The following is a 16,114-nucleotide window of genomic DNA, read 5'->3' as shown; positions in this document are numbered from 1 at the left end:
GACATTTGCATTCTTCTTGTGATAGGTTTCAAAGGCTCTTCCAGATGCATATGTAACCCCTTCTACTTATTATAATTCATAGAAGCTTTTGTTATATGTTTTCAATGTAGGTAATGTTTGATTATTGATACACAAGTATATAAACTTATCTCCAAACTACACTTAATAAATCTTGATTGAAAATGGTACCTACTGTCCTACAAAACCTCATCCCTATACCATCATCCCAGGTCTCACCTTCTCTGCTAACTGTAGTCTAACTGCTGAGCTTGGCAACAGAACAATCTGTGGCCCTCAAATGAGCTGTGTTCTCTGGTGCTTTTTGCACAGATGATTCTCCCTATTGAGATAACATTTCTTTGGCTTGTCAGCTTGGTGAATTCCTATTAAGTCCTCCTAAATTCTACTCCAGGCGTTTCTCCTCCAAGAAAATTCCCCCTTTGCCCAGTGAATCCCCTGCTTTTTTGGAGAGCTGCTATGCACTTTATATTGTATTGTGATATGTGTATAAAAAAATCAGTTTCTTGTTTGAAAGGCAAAAAGACTAATTTATTTTTGTATCCCAACAGAGTGGCAGAAAGTGCGTGAGAAATATTTGTTGACTGAACATAGCTCTTCATTCCTGTCTCTGTTGTCACACTTATTACTGTCCACTTAATATTAGTTATACATGTATATATCGGTCTCTCTTGCATGGTTTTAAGCTTCCGGTCAGAGACCATGCCTAATTCTCCTAAATATTCCCTCAAAGCACTCATAATATGTATTGTGGGAGCTGGTATTCAATAAATACTTGCTGATTAGGAGAATACTTAGAACAGGGTTGTCTCATCTTTTGACTTCCCTGGGCCACATTGGAAGAAGAAGAATTGTCTTGGGCCACACACAAAATACACTAATACTAATGATAGCTAATGAGCTAAAAAATAAAAAATAAACCACAAAAGAATCTCATAATGTTTTAATAAAGTTTGCAAATTTGTGTTGGGCTGCATTGAAAGCCGTCCTGGGCCCCTTGAGGCCCGTGGGCCATGGGTTGGGCAAGTTTGACTTAGAAGATTTTGATGACCTGTTTAGTTCTCCAAGTTGGAATTGACAGTCACAGACTTCATAATAAAGAATGTGTCCTTAAACTAATTTCCAGGAGGCAAATGCCATTTAACTGTGTATCTTTCAGATCTAGGTTGCAGCCATTTCCAACAATTAATAAAATATTTTAATACATGAAAGAGAAATTTCTGGTTCAGAAGATACTTCTCTGATCACACACATCTCTCAAAGTACTGACTGGTGTAGGCCATTGTACATCAGAGCCTTTGGCCGCCAAACTTCTAAGTAGCTAATTATAGTCAATATGCTGTAAACAGTGGTCAGAGGACTCCTTGACCCAGTCATCTTTCAGAATGAAGTGTGGGGAAAGAACTTAAGCTGTTTAGGATTTTTACTGTTGTTGTTGCGATAGGCTATTTATCCTCCTTTATTTTAGTCCTCCTTATTGAACTTTCCAGGTCTGTACTACCTACTAAATTAAATACAGACTTCTCCTTTCAAGACCTGTCCCACTATAGGTCCGATTTATCTTTACCATTTTCTTTTTTCTTTTTAAGTCATAGTCTCACTCTCACCCAGGCTGGAATACAGTGGTGCAGTCTCAGCTCACTGCAGCCTCTGCCTCCCAGGTTCAAGTGATTCTCCTGCCTCAGCCTCCTGAGTAGCTGGAATTACAGGCATGTGCCACAACACCCGGCTAATTTTTGTATTTTTAGCAGAGATGGGGTTTCACCATCTTGGCCAGGCGGGTCTTGAACTCCTGACCTCAAGTGATCCACCCACCTCAGCCTTCCAAAATGCTGGGATTACAGGCATGAGCCACCACACCTACTACTTTTTTTAAATTTTTAGTAAAGATGGGGTCTTAGTGTGTTGCCTAGGGTGGTCTTGAACTCCTGGACTCAAGTGATCCTCCCACCTTGGCCTCCCAAATTACTGGGATTACAGGCGTGAGCCACGCCGCCTGGCAACTGTACTGTTTTCTAGTGTTCTCCCTACCCATCCCCGCCAATATGCTCTCTGTTCTCATCAAACTGAACCCTTGCCAAGACACCTAGAATATTTTCATTCAAGTACTTTTGCTAACATAATCACTTCTATTAGAAGTGGCCCACATCCCTGTTAGAGTCTTCCCTGTCTTTGAAGACCCTTTCCAGATCCTCTCTCTTCTTGACCACCACATCCTCATGCCTGCATTCAGCTTTGATCCCTCTGTTCTGTGAGTTCTTGTGCCATTTTGTTTATACCTCTTAAAGCACTTACATAAGTATATATTTCAAAAGTCATTTAAAACTTATTTTTCTCTGATAATTGTGTATATTTTTAATAGCAATTTTTTTTGTTCATCTCAAATTTTAGCCATACTATGTCAATACCTGAGATTATTGAGCTGCTAGATTTGTTGCAATATGGAAATCCCATTGCATCCTTCAAAATACTTTTTTGTTGATCAAAATCATTGATATGTTTTCCCTAAAATATGTTCCTCCAAGAAAATTCTATGATCAAATAAGTTTGGGGAATGCTGCTGTTGAAATGTTGCATTGAATATGCAAGGAGAGTAACAACATATATTAGCATGTCAAAGTCTCTAAAAAGTACTGCCTTAAAGAAACCCATATTTAACTGTGTTCAGCAGCATTTCTCAATTTAGTTGATGTCAGAAGCTTTTTAAGGGCTTGACCTTTGTTAACATCCCATTCAATTTCTATGCTTGTGAAATGCTGGTCTAGAGAAATAATTATTTTTAAGTAAGTCATCACAAATATTCTGCATTTTCTTGACAGTCTCTGAAGTCTTCACTGCTGTTAAATGCAGATAGTCTTGCCCCAAAATTGCAGGATTGTGGTGGTGATTTAAGTAAATCCTCACAACTGGATTATATTTAACTCACTAATGTAAAAGAATTATTTCTGAGTTCTTATACTGTACTCAGCCCTACATGAATAGATGGGATTGGGAACAGGGATTATACACCATGTAACCTGGCTTCTGTTTTCAAGGGGTTTAAATCTTAAAGATATATGAGACTCAAATGCAGACAAAGTTACTGAAGGCAACAGAACTTTATGTGTGCCAATAAGTGCTAAGCTGTTTTGTCGACCCTAGGAGTCTTGGGATATTAGAAGTAGTGAAGGCCAAGGTAGTCTCCAAGGCTGGTGAGGAATTGAGAGAGCTGAGCCTTGAACTGTGTCTTCAAGAGTGGGTAGGTATGATCAGGCAGAGTAGAAAGACAAAGTGGGATACAGGCATGTAAACTGCATGAGTTGTGTGGTAAAATCTCATGGTGTGGGTGACCTGAAAGTGATCAACCTGCTTGTCCTGGGAGAGAAGAGGAGCTTCAGTGTTTTGCAAAAATAGAACTACTATCAATGTAGAAAATAAGAACTGCCTCTCCTTATTTTCTCTCCAAATCTTGGAACCTCGAATGTCTTCTAAAATGTCAAATTGTATTTAGTTTATTTCTTTGGAATATACAAAAGTACTAATACTTGACTACTTAGAGAAGTTCACATGATGAAAAACAAGGATGTTTTGGAGAATGAAGGGGAGGATGGGCATTGGAGAGTAGTCAGAAATAAACACACCTTTAGGCAAGTGTCAATGAAATGCTGTTTTCTAAGGAGTCAGCAACCAAACCTATGTGTCGGGGTCAGTTAGGTCTGTTTCAAGGGGTGTTCTTTTTTTAGTTCACTAGATATTTACTGAGCAAAATGATTGCCTCTTTCTGTAATGAAGCCACATAAGTATCTCAACAGTAGTCTGTACTTGACTAACAGTCATGGCTTTGACTGATACAGTCAACAAAAGGCCTTTTTTTTTTTTTTTTTTCTTGAGACGGAGTCTTGCTCTGTCACCCAGGCAGGAGTGCAGTGACCTGATCTTGGCTAACTGCAACCTCTGCCTCCTGGGTTCAAGCAGTTCTCATGCCTCAGCCTCCCTAGTGGCCGGGATTACAGGTGCATGCCACTGTGCCCAGCCCATAATTTTTAAAATACGTGTTTGTATGGTTTGTGTTGAATCTGATAGATGTTTATATTATTCATTCTCATTTCATTTGTTTTTCAACTTGTTAAAAGATGAACTCGGTGCATTAAAATGTTAAAGAATTTATTTGTGCGGATAGTGATTCATGAATTGGGCAGCTCCAAACTGGAAGGGGTTTGGGGCTCCACTGAAGGGTCATGAAGGGAAAACTTTTGTAGGGTGAACTCAGAAGGAAAGCAAAGAAATTATTTGGTTGGTTAAAGTTGGAGCAGTTGTTTCATTTGTATTGTCCCAGTGGAAAATTCTTGATTATGTGCCTAATGCTCAGTTGGCTGCTGGTGATTGGAGGTGATTGGCTGAATTTAAGTTTTGTTTTGTTTATGTAGAAACCCAGGACCTTGAAGCCATCTCAGCCTGTTAAGTTTATTTTAGTACTTTATATATATGAAAGGGATGAAGATTAAGATAAGATTTCATATGTATATGAAATTTTTTATTTTTACATTGTAATATCACATGAGTTTTTTTTTTCCCCTAAAGGATAGCATACTGTATTCGATTATAGTGTCAGTATTACTGATACTGAAAACATTTTTTTTCACAACTACCCAAGAAGGACATATAGCCTCTAGAGTTTGGGGCAGTAACCTTGAATCTGAATTAGGATGAGTGAGCAGCCCATCACCTCATTCAAACCTTAAGGTGTATCAGTGAATGAAGTAGAGGGTGTATCAATGAATGAAGTACAGTGTATATCAATGAATGAAGTACCGGGTGTATCAATGAATGAAGTACAGTTATGATGCGCTACGGGGTTTACTTTTCCTTCTGTAGCAAGGATCCTTGTTCTAAACTGAATATTGAGTAAGTCTGGGTAGCAGCAGATGAGCTTTGTGGCTTCCCTTTTTTCTTTTCTGCCCAGTCTCCATTTATTCTTAACAAGCAGTCTTTACTCAGAAAAACACAAAAGAAGGTAGCAGAATTATGTTGGTATTCCCATGTTATGGGCTATCTTCTAAGTGATAAAGACTTTTAAAGTGCTTAAAATGCTGAAATAGAATTGGTTTTCTAAGAAGAATGAAGAAAACCTTCTTGGAATGTCAGTGAAGAAAGGATAATTTTGTTGCTGACGGCTAAGAAGGTGAATGCACTACTGGCTACAAACCAGCACTGGTTCATTGCTGCTGGTGGTGGTTATGATTGTGCTGTGGCTGTGGCATAAAGGGCACATATGAGAATTCCAGAGAGCTCACTGGGATTCCCTAGTCTGTCGCAGCCCCGTTGGTTACTGGATTCATCATAACGTAAATGGGAAACCTACATTTAATTACCTTTGGTCCGTGCTGTTTCATATAATGGCCTTATTGTAACCCAAGTGACTTTTCTTTCCTTTGTTAAATAAAGCAGTGATTTACATGGCTTTTAAAGAATAAAGCAAGCAAAATGAGAAGGTGTAGTAAAAAATGTGGTTCATAAAGTTTTATTATTGTTCTACCTACTTAGAACTGAGGCCTTTCTGAATAGTCTTCCACTTAAGGACATTTTCATGGCAGAAATCTCAAGTTTTTTAACAGTATGGAAATCCATGACTTGCTTAGAATTAAAAACACTTGTGCATTTTTATTTATAACCTCTATAAATGTTTATCTTGTTTTAAAGGGTAGACATACAAATATGTTGAGACTTGCTTAATGGCAGCCAGAGATACCAGTTATTCTAGTTCCCCTCCAAAACCTGAAGACAAACATCACATTCCCACTGTGTCTGTCTGAGGGAATGACATAAGGCAATAAGGGGTCATTCTCTTTCAGCTAATTCGTGGAATTTCAAGAAAATGATGTTTCAACTTCATCATTATAGGAATGGGATGATTTTTCTTCCCTGCACTCGGAAGTATAGAATTATGCATGTGATTGGACATTTTTTTCCCCTGCTACTGAGCTCTCAGTTTTGTTCGAGTCCCTCAGAGCTCTGTAAGGAGTGTCACACCCAGTGATGGAGAAAAGGCATCCTACTGTTTTTGCGTGTACCTTTCTGTGTCCTCTGCCCTGGAAAATCTATTTTCTGAGCCCCATGATTCTATTTCCTATGAAGAAGGATTAAAGCCATAGGATAAATGCCCCCATTTCTTTTTCATAGTAATTTTACAGTTTATGAATTGAGGATATCAGAGGTTGATCAAGAGTAACTATCAGGAAGGCCAAGAATTGTCTTAGGGTTGCATAACTTAGAAATCATAATTGAGCTCCTTAATTTTGTACATGAAGAAAATATTTACAAAGCAAGTCAACCTAACATTTTATTGCCTTGAAAAATGTTTCCTAGCCAAATGCAGTGGTTCACACCTGTAATCCCAGCACTTTGGGAGGCTGAGGTGGGGGGATTGCTTGAGGTCCGGAGTTTGAGACCAGCCTGGGCAACATAGTGTCTCTTAAGAAAGTAAAAAATTACCCAGGTGTGGTGGCACACACTTGTAGTCCTAGTTATTTGGGAGGCTGAGGTAGGAGGATCAGTTGAGCCCAGGAGTTCAAGGTTGCAGTGAGCCATGATCGTATCACTGCACTCCATCCTGAAAAACAAAGTGAGACCCCATCTCTGGAGAAGAAAAGAAAGAAAACTATTTCCTTTTCAGAGTTTTTTCCAGGTGCAGTTTCAGTCATTTCTGAGTTATTAACCTGTAAAAACAGACCTTTTAGCAAGTGCATGTGTGGCTGATGGTGGGGAAAAAATGGAAACTTGCTTTTAAATGTCTATTCAGTGTTAAAGTATATGAGTTATTTAAAACCATGGTTTTTAAATGAGGAAAACTCCCACATATATTATGTTAGAGTATATGTATTTATCAAAGGAAAATATGCATATATTTTAACAAAAATTTAAGAAAAATTTAAATATAAAAATTGATTTAAAAATATTTAATCACATGCAGTAAGGATTGTGGCATCTTTCTTTATCTTGATGCTCTGCCATTGACATTTCTTAAAAATCGTTAAAAATATCTGAATGATTGTCTGATTTCATTCTATGGAACCAAGAGAGAAATCATTATGTCCATGCCATGTTTTTGAGCAAATATTAAGAGTTTATCGCTTCAGTCAGTAATGTGTTTGAATTTGGCTTCTGATCTTCATGAAGAAGAATATCTTTCAGATCATGTTATCAAGATGCTGAATATACCTTATGTTTTTTCTCTTTCATTGTTTCCCTCTGATGTGGCTGCTGTGTTGACAACCCTCTGTATCCCTGCTGCTGAATTTTTTTTTCCATCATTAAGGAAACCTCCCAAGGTAAGCACTAATATGAAATTTGGCATGTATACTGCTTTAGTTTGCAAAAATCCAGGATTTAATTTATCACTGTAACCCATGTAGAAAATCTGTCTCACTGAGAACTAAAAACAGCATCCTAATTTAAAACTCACACCATGAACAAACAATTAATGTCAGTATTAACATAAAGTTAGAATGTCAGTCTACATTGACAGAGCACTTTCACACATTATTTCTTTCTCGGAATGAATGCTGTAATCTTCAAAGCAAACCTGTCAGATTATTGTTTCTGTTTTCTTGATGATGAAATGAGACTCAGAGAGATGAAATAGCATGTCCGAACTCACAGATTGAGTGAATGGAAGAGCTGGAACTGCACAGTATCAACACCCTAGAATATGGAGGAACAACTATGGTAATATCATAGGATGGTAGTTGGTAACCATGATTACTGATTGAACAAACTATCTTTTCCTGGCCCCACTGAGATTAGTTGTTATCATTGGAAAAGTTCTTCACACTTTTAAATAGAGATTCAACGTTCTACCAACTTTATATGCCTCACTGGAGTTCCTAGCCCATCACAATGGCCACTGGTTAGTTTTTTCCCCACCTGCTCTGGCCAACCTTTGATGGCATCTTTACCAGTGAGAAGCCTAGAAGTTAGAGAATAGTTAGAGGAGGGAAGTGGGGGAATATGAGAAGTAAGGAATCTGAATGACCAGCCCCTGAATAACTGAAGATTGATTTTGTTACCAGTGAGCATTTTGTTGAGTATCAGAGGGACACTTAGCACCAAAAGGAATGAGAAATTTGACCAGCCCCTGGCCAGTAATGCTGATTATAGCTGTGTTTCTTGAGATAGGATTAGAACAGGCTTACCTACACAAACTATATGGTTGGAATCTAAGACAAGTTGGGTGATGGTACGGAATCCAGAAAAGACAAAGCTTACTTTCCCCTGGGGTTATGAAGAACAAACCATCTCGGATTATGGAAACCCACTAAAATGCTGCTGTATGCCTTCTCCTCATTTAAGACATTGTCCTTGGCACTAAGAGTTTCAGCTTTAGCAAGGAAGGCATGCATTGAACAAATGATAATGAGATCTGTTAAGAAAGTAGAAATATAAGGCCGGGCGCGGTGGCTTAAGCCTGTAATCCCAGCACTTTGGGAGGCCGAGATGGGCGAATCACGAGGTCAGGAGATCGAGACCATCCTGGCTAATACGGTGAAACCCCGTCTCTACTAAAAAAAATACAAAAAACTAGCCGGGCGACGAGGCCGGCGCCTGTAGTCCCAGCTACTCGGGAGGCTGAGATAGGAGAATGGCGTATACCCGGGAGGCGGAGCTTGCAGTGAGCTGAGAGCCGGCCACTGCACTCCAGCCTGGGCGGCAGAGCAAGACTCCATCTCAAAAAAAAAAAAAAAAAAGAAAAGAAAGTAGAAATATATAATATATTAGAAAAGTATTGGCAGTGGCATTCTGGCCAAATCTAGGGAATCAGGAGATTCTCCCCGAGCAATTGTCAGTGTAGACATAATCCCTAAAATTGGTCTCTACTAGAATGTGTAAGTGCTGTTTATCTAGTTTTTATATCCCTTGCTGTTGGTTCCCCAAAGTTTCAGAACAGTCAGTCCTATAGTACAAAGTATTCCCCCACAGCAAAATATCAATGAAATACTGCACAACTCCACATATGCCTGCTTAGTGAAGGAAAAGCACTGAAATGAAAAAGAGACACAAAAACATTTTTAAAAATCACTATTGCTTTGTACACAGGAATGTTCTTGTCACTTTCTAGTGAGCATATATAGCCTAGTGGTTCCCAGCCTTATTTTTGCTGGATATCCTGTTGATTGTTCCTAAGTGTCATGAAATTTTCAAAATAAAATTAAAGCTGAATCACGATGTTAAACAATGCCTATATGCGTGCCATAAGGCACATCTGGAAAGCATAAAGATCATCTTGAAATCAAATAAATGACTCAATAGAATCAAATAAAGATGGACACAAAGTAGATACAGGCCTTGCCTCATAGAAACCATGTAAATGTTGAAAGAAGGTGGGAAAGAGCAAGGTGCTTTTAATGATGATTATGTAAGAATAAAATTTTATTTAAAACGATGAGATTTGGGCATAAGTAATCAAAAGCATCAGAGAAGCCTGGTTGTTTCGATTTAACAAATAATTATTCTGGGCAGGGGACAGCTGCTGCATGAGTCAGAGTCCTAGCATTCTAATGGGAGTGGGGGGAGGGGAATACTGTTGAACCCTGAACGACACAGGTTTGAACTGCCCAGGTCCACTTATATGCAAATTTTTTTCAACTAAACGCAGATAGAAAATACAGTATTCGTGGGACATGAAACCCATGTATACAGAGGGCCAACTTTTCCTATAGGTGGGTTCCAGGGGACCAACAGAGTAGGACTGGAGTCTGTGTGGACTTTGGTATACATGGGAGTTCCAGAACCAATTTCCCACATATACCAAAAGATGATTGGTATGTGTACAATATAATGTAAAATTGATTATATTAAAGACGAGGCAAAATATTTGTGAAATTCATAGAAAGTTCCTGTTCAGACTTCTGCTGTCAGAAATGACAAACTAAGTAATTAGCATTGCCTTTTCCACTGAGGACAACTAGGACTGGGCAAAATATTAAACACTTATGCCTGAAGGCACTGGAGATAAGCCAGGTTAGTGAGGAATTACTAGACCAAGATCTAGAAAGAGGTAAAAATTTAGAGAGATGAACCTAGCGTTTAGATATATGCCATTCAGGAAGGAGCGGCTTAAAGACGGAGCAAATACATATTGCTGACTGCTTTGTGGGGCTGAGGAGGACAAAGTATTAGAGTTCAGGTCCTTCCAGAGGTGGAGTCCTTGCTAATCTCCTTATACTTTGGGTTGGTAGAGTTGATTGAGATGCTGCCAAGGGTAGGGTATGAAGGTGAAACAGAGGTAAACCAGCCATCACATGGATTCTTGTGTGGTTCCAAGTCATTTGTATGATCCAGGAAATCTCCAGCACAAAAATTGGAACAAAGTGATACCAGAATGCAGGTGCCCATAGGCACCTGGCAGAAGTGAATGAAATCCTAAGTCTTTAGTGATTCCACAAACTGTTTTAAAAATACAATGTCCAACACACCGTCAAAGTTAAGGAGGTACATGACAAGATGTGACATGAACAAGAGCCAGCAGAAATAATATAAATTAGAAATAGACCCATAGATGCTTCAGATGGCCAAATTATTAGACACGAACTCCAAAATAAATATATTTGTTATCTTCAAAGACATAAAATATAAGATTGAAAATGTTGGAGAGAACTAGAAATTATAGAAAGTGGCATAACTGATTTGGAAAATAACCCAATAGAAATAAATCCTCAATCTGAAAAACCCAAAACCGAAATTAATAATTTAGTACAAGGGGTTAGCAGCAGATAGATCCAGCTGCTTTGAATCCATTCTTAAGAAGATCCAAATGCCTAGCTGGTCCAGTTGAGTTAATGATAACTCAGCCATGGTTGAGTTACCATTATTCTTACCCAACTGCTATGCAGGAAAGGTCTCACATCCTTTCTATCAATCCCTGGGACAGTACTCTTTGAATACTATTATTAGTAGTAACAGCTTTCTTTAATTGAGAGGGAGTTGGGATAGGGATGAATAAGTAAAGCATAGGTGAAGCTGTACTGTGTGATACTGTAATGGCAGATATATGACATTATGCATTTGTCAAAATTCATAGAACCATACGGCTCAAAGAGTGGACCCTAATATAAACTGTGGAGTTTAGTTACGAATAATGTATCAATATTGGTTCATCAGTTATAACAAATGTACCACACTAATAAAGATGTTAATAATTGGGGAAACAATTCTTAACAGTAGGGAGTGGGGACAAGCAAGACTATATAGGAACTCTGTACTATCTGCCCAGTTTTTCTGTAATCCTAAAACTGCTGTAAAAAACAAAAAGTCGTGATTGTGAAAAAATCACTATAATTCTTATTAACACAATGAAAAAGAAAAACTATGTGATCATATCCGTAAGATGCAGAAAAAGACCAGGTGCAGTGACTCATGCCTGTAATCTCAGACCTTTGGAAGCCAAGGCAGGAGGATTGTTTGAGACTAGCCTGAGCAACATAGCAAGACCTTGTCTCTACTAAATATAGAAAACAAAAAAGTTAGCAGGGCATGATGACGTGTGCCTGTAGTCCCAGCTACTTAGGAGGCTGACGTGGGATGATCACTTGGTTACAGTAAATTGAGGCTGTAGTGAGCTTGATCATGGAACTGCACTCCAGCCTGGGTGACAGACCCCCCCATCTCAAAAAAAAAAAGAAAGGGATGGGACGTGGTGGCTCACGCCTGTAATCCCAGCACTTTGGGAAGCTGAGGTGGGCGGATCACGAGGTCAGGTGATCAAGACCAGCCTGGCTAACACAGTGAAACCCCAACTCAAAAATACAAAAATTAGCTGGGCATGGTGGCGCGCACCTATAGTCCCAGCTACTTGGGAGGCTGAGGCAGGAGAATCACTTGAACCTGGGAAGCAGAGGTTGCAGTGAGCTGAGATTGCGCCACTGCACTCCAGGCTGGGCAACAGAGCAAGACTCCGTCTCAAAAAAAAAAAAAAAAAGATGCAGGGAAAAAAGCATTTGACAGAATTCATTATTTATTTATGCATTTATGATACAAACTTGCAGCAAGCTAACAGTAGACAGAAACCTCAATATGATAAAAGACCCATGAGAAATCTACATCTGACATCCTATGTAGTAGTAAAAGACTGAATACTTTCTGCCTAAAATGGGGAATAAGGCAAGGATATTGATCTAACAACTTATATTGTGCATTGACAGGAGGTCCTAGGCAGTGCAGTTAAGCAAGAAAAATAAGTAAAAGAAATTCAAGATGGAAAGGAAGTAGCAAAAGTATATTTACAATAAGGTACCATAAGGTTGTATACTTGGAAAACCTTAAGAAATCTGCAAACAAGCTCCTGCAAGGTGGCAGAAGAAAGGTCAAAATACATTTCTTTATACTGTCAATAAACAATTCAAAAATAAAATTTTTAACCATCAAAACATCAAAAACATTAAATACTTGGGATACATTGAATGAAAAACATGCAGAGCTTCTGAAAGCCCACATTGGTTATTTGATTGTAGACAGATGTGCCAAGAGATTGAACTAGGAGAGTGTCAACTGTGCTCAGGTAAGGGCAAGGTGTAGAGTTGGACTAAAGGTAAATGAAGAGGAACCCTGGGTGACTGAACTGTATTTACCTAGAACACTCCAGACACCAAATATATGGTGTTTTCCCCAGCACCAGTAAATTCTCCAGTTCTCCAAAATCAGCTGAGTGCCTTGCTATATGGTTCAATTCTGGCATGTTACCTGGAGTTAGCACAGACCTACAGGTTAAGGGCTCAGTCCCACAAGGCTGCCTCCACTTTAGATGCCATTCACAAGTCCCAGGTTGCCACCTATACTTCTGACCTACCGGCTATAAATCAGGAGTTCCCATGTCCCCCTCCTCAGGTTCCATAATTTGCTAGAATGACTCACAGAACTCAGGAATGCCCTTTACATAATATCACCAGCTTATGATAAAGGATAAGACTCAGGAAGAGTCAGATGGCAGCAATGCATAGGGCAAGGTATATAGGGCAGCATGAAGCTTCTTTGCCCTTTTTGCGTGTTCTGCCCTTCCAGCATCTTCTTGTGTTCAGCAACCCAGATGCTCTCCTATCCTTGTAGTTTAGGGATGTTTATGGAGGCTCCATCACATAGGGCTTAATTGATTGAATCCATTGAACTCAGTCTCTAGCATCTCTCCTCTCCCGGAAGTCAGGAATGGGGCTAAATGTCCCAACCCTCTAATCCTGCCTTGGTCTTCCTGGTAACCCACCCTATCTTGAAGCCACCTAGGGACCCCAGCCACCAGTCATCTCATTAGCATACAAAAGACATTCTTACCACTGCAAAGTATCACCCAGCTGTGACAGGTCTTGATGTCAGGGTTGGACCTTGATACGTTCAATGTCTCTATTGCCCGTTTTGAACAAAGCTTGATCAGTAGGGAAGCTAGCAGTGGTATTCAGTAAAATACATCAGAAAAAAAAAGGTAATAAGAGTTTGCACAGGAGTAGTGCCCATGAGAGTAGGAAAGAGGAAGGGAAGAATTATGAAAACAGTACAGAAATAAAGTAACCAGGACTTTGATGCTAACAGCATATAGGAAAAGACAGTACAGCAAGAGTCAGAGATGTGTCTGGGGTTTGAAACTGAGTGAATGACAAATCAGCAGAAACTAAAGAAGGAAGAGCTAGTTTGGTTCAGTGGGAAGTTGATGGGTTCCAACTCAGATGGCTGAGTTGGAAATGATGGCAGCCATCTGATAGAATGCTTAGCAGGTGATACGAATTTGCAGACCCTGCCTTACAAAGATCAGGTAAATTATTGGGGTGAAGAGAGTAGGAAGTGGAGGAAGAGGGATGTCTTGAAAACAGGATTAAGTGGAATAGAAGATATGGGAGAATAGAGGATAGCACCTTGGGACTCACTCCGCTTTGGAGAATGAAAAGAGGAGGAAGAACCAATGAAAATTAAGAAAAGCTGCAGATTTATAAATGGTGCTGCTGGTGGTGGTGGGGTTGAGAATTCATACACTTGTTCTCCCCAAATTGGGTTTCTTTCTTTTTTTAAGAGACAGGGTCTCACCCAGCTTGGAATACAGTGGCACAATCATAGCCCACTGCATCCTTGAACTGCAGCCTCAAACTCCTGGGCTTAAGCGATCCTCCTGCCTCAGCCTCCCAAGTAGCTGAGACTAGAGACATGAGCCACCACACTTGGCTAAGTTTTTAATTCTTTGTAAAGATGAGGTCTCACTCTGTTGCTCAGTCTGGTCTCAAATTCCTGGCTTCAAGCTATCCTCCTTCCTCGGCCTCCCGAATTGGGTTTCTTTTGTTCCTAACTCCTAAAAGTTATTTTTTCTAAGTGTTGTGTTAGGGCAAGAACAAGATGAAGATAACTCTTCCAGCTGAGTTTTAAAAGTTAGATTTAAAATTCTTTTATATAGCATGTGTAATGTAGCACGTCAGAATACAAGGGAAATGTATATAAGTTTCTGTCTTTATAAATTGCTTTGTACCGTGTCTTTGGATTTTTCTCTTTGATAAATGTTACATTTTCTAAATTTGCACTCTTGAGTGGAGAAACATTTATTTCAGCATAAGCGTCATGCATACCCTTTAGTACTTTTACCAGTTGTGTATTATGGTGTAGTATTTATGGAAGTGTGTTTTGTTTCTTTTAGACAGAAAAGCAGAAAAGCAAGCTTTTGGGCACACATGAGACATCTGCTTCTTACCTCTCCGTAGTTTACAGGGGAAAAGAGAGGCTTTGTCTCATAATTTGTAGGGTTGGAGTATCTTTCCTTCTCAGTGTGGCTGTAGTTTTGAGTCTGAGGTTTTTGTCCGAGAAGTATTGCAGAGAGATGTAAATGAGGGAAATTCGACTGGGTGTGGTAGCTCATGCCTGTAATCACAGCACTTTCGGAGGCTGAGGCAGGAGTATTGCTTGAGGCCAGGAGTCTGAGACCAGCCTGGGCAACATAAGGAGACCTTGTCTTTAAAATAACAATAATAACATTATTATTATTATTATTATTATTATCATTAGCTGGGCATGGTAGCATGTCCTTGTAGTCCCAGCTGCTTGGGAGGCTGAGGTGGGAAGATCGCTTGAGCCCAGGAGTCTGAGGCTTCAGTGAGATCTGATCATGCCACTGCACTCTAGCCTGGGTGACAGCAAGACCTTGTCTCTTTGAAAACAAAAAAAGAGGCCGGGCGCGGTGGCTCAAGCCTGTAATCCCAGCACTTTGGGAGGCCGAGACGGGCGGATCACAAGGTCAGGAGATCGAGACCATCCTGGCGAACACAGTGAAACCCCGTCTCTACTAAAAATACAAAAAACTAGCTGGGCGAGGTGGCGGGCGCCTGTAGTCCCAGCTACTCGGGAGGCTGAGGCAGGAGAATGGCGGGAACCCGGGAGGCGGAGCTTGCCGTGAGCTGAGATCTGGACACTGCACTCCAGCCTGGGCGACAGAGCAAGACTCAGCCTCAAAAAAAAAAAAAAAAAGAAGAAGAAAGGGGAAAGTGCTTGTTTGTTTAGCCACCTTCTGATTAACTTTGGATTTTGGCAAGAGGTGGTGCAGAGGAAGAAGACACTTGTGTGGAGAATCACTACCTAATTATGCCATTACACGTACTCTATTGATAGGTACAGGGAAGTGTCCTCAGTCAAAGCAGCTCTGCCTGCAGCAGCCCAGTTTCTGCATTCCCAGGTGGCCCCCAGAATGTCTGGCATGTTCCAAGACCCCTCGCTTGTCATGGTTTTGTCTTATCTGGGACAAGTATCTTTCCTTCTTGAGGAGCCACACTGAAACACACAGGAATAAAAAAAGAATTCTTCCTCCTTTTTTTCATTTTCTTCTTCTATCCCTCAATATTTATTGAGCACCTTCTATGTCTCAAGTTAGCACTACAGAGCTAGAAGAGATTTTTTTTTTTTCCCCGAGACGGAGTTTCGCTCTTGTTGCCCAGACTGGAATGCAATGTGCGATCTCGGCTCACTGCAGCCTCCACCTCCCAGGTTCAAACAATTCTCCTGCCTCAGCCTCCCAAGTAGCTGGGATTACAGGCATGTGTCACCACGCCTGTAATTTTGTGTTTTTAGTAAAGACAGGGTTTTTCCACGTTGGTCAGGCTGGTCT

General features: G+C 40.1%; 1 protein-coding gene across 11 annotated transcripts in view; it reads left to right on the top strand.

Moving 5' to 3' along the window:
• Nucleotides 1-16,114, top strand: part of KIF13A (kinesin family member 13A) — a 238,007-nt gene that overhangs the window by 86,368 nt on the left and 135,525 nt on the right. For all 11 annotated transcript variants that reach the window (XM_033216326.1, XM_033216331.1, XM_033216337.1 and 8 more), the window contains exon 3: nucleotides 7,313-7,325. In XM_033216326.1, coding sequence (XP_033072217.1) covers nucleotides 7,313-7,325 — 13 coding nt within the window. The remainder of the gene's footprint in view (nucleotides 1-7,312; nucleotides 7,326-16,114) is intronic.

This window comes from Trachypithecus francoisi, unplaced genomic scaffold, assembly GCF_009764315.1.
Source record: "Trachypithecus francoisi isolate TF-2019V2 unplaced genomic scaffold, Tfra_2.0 Lachesis_group10, whole genome shotgun sequence".
Lineage (NCBI taxonomy): Eukaryota > Metazoa > Chordata > Mammalia > Primates > Cercopithecidae > Trachypithecus > Trachypithecus francoisi.
This window is presented reverse-complemented; position numbering and strand designations above follow the sequence as displayed.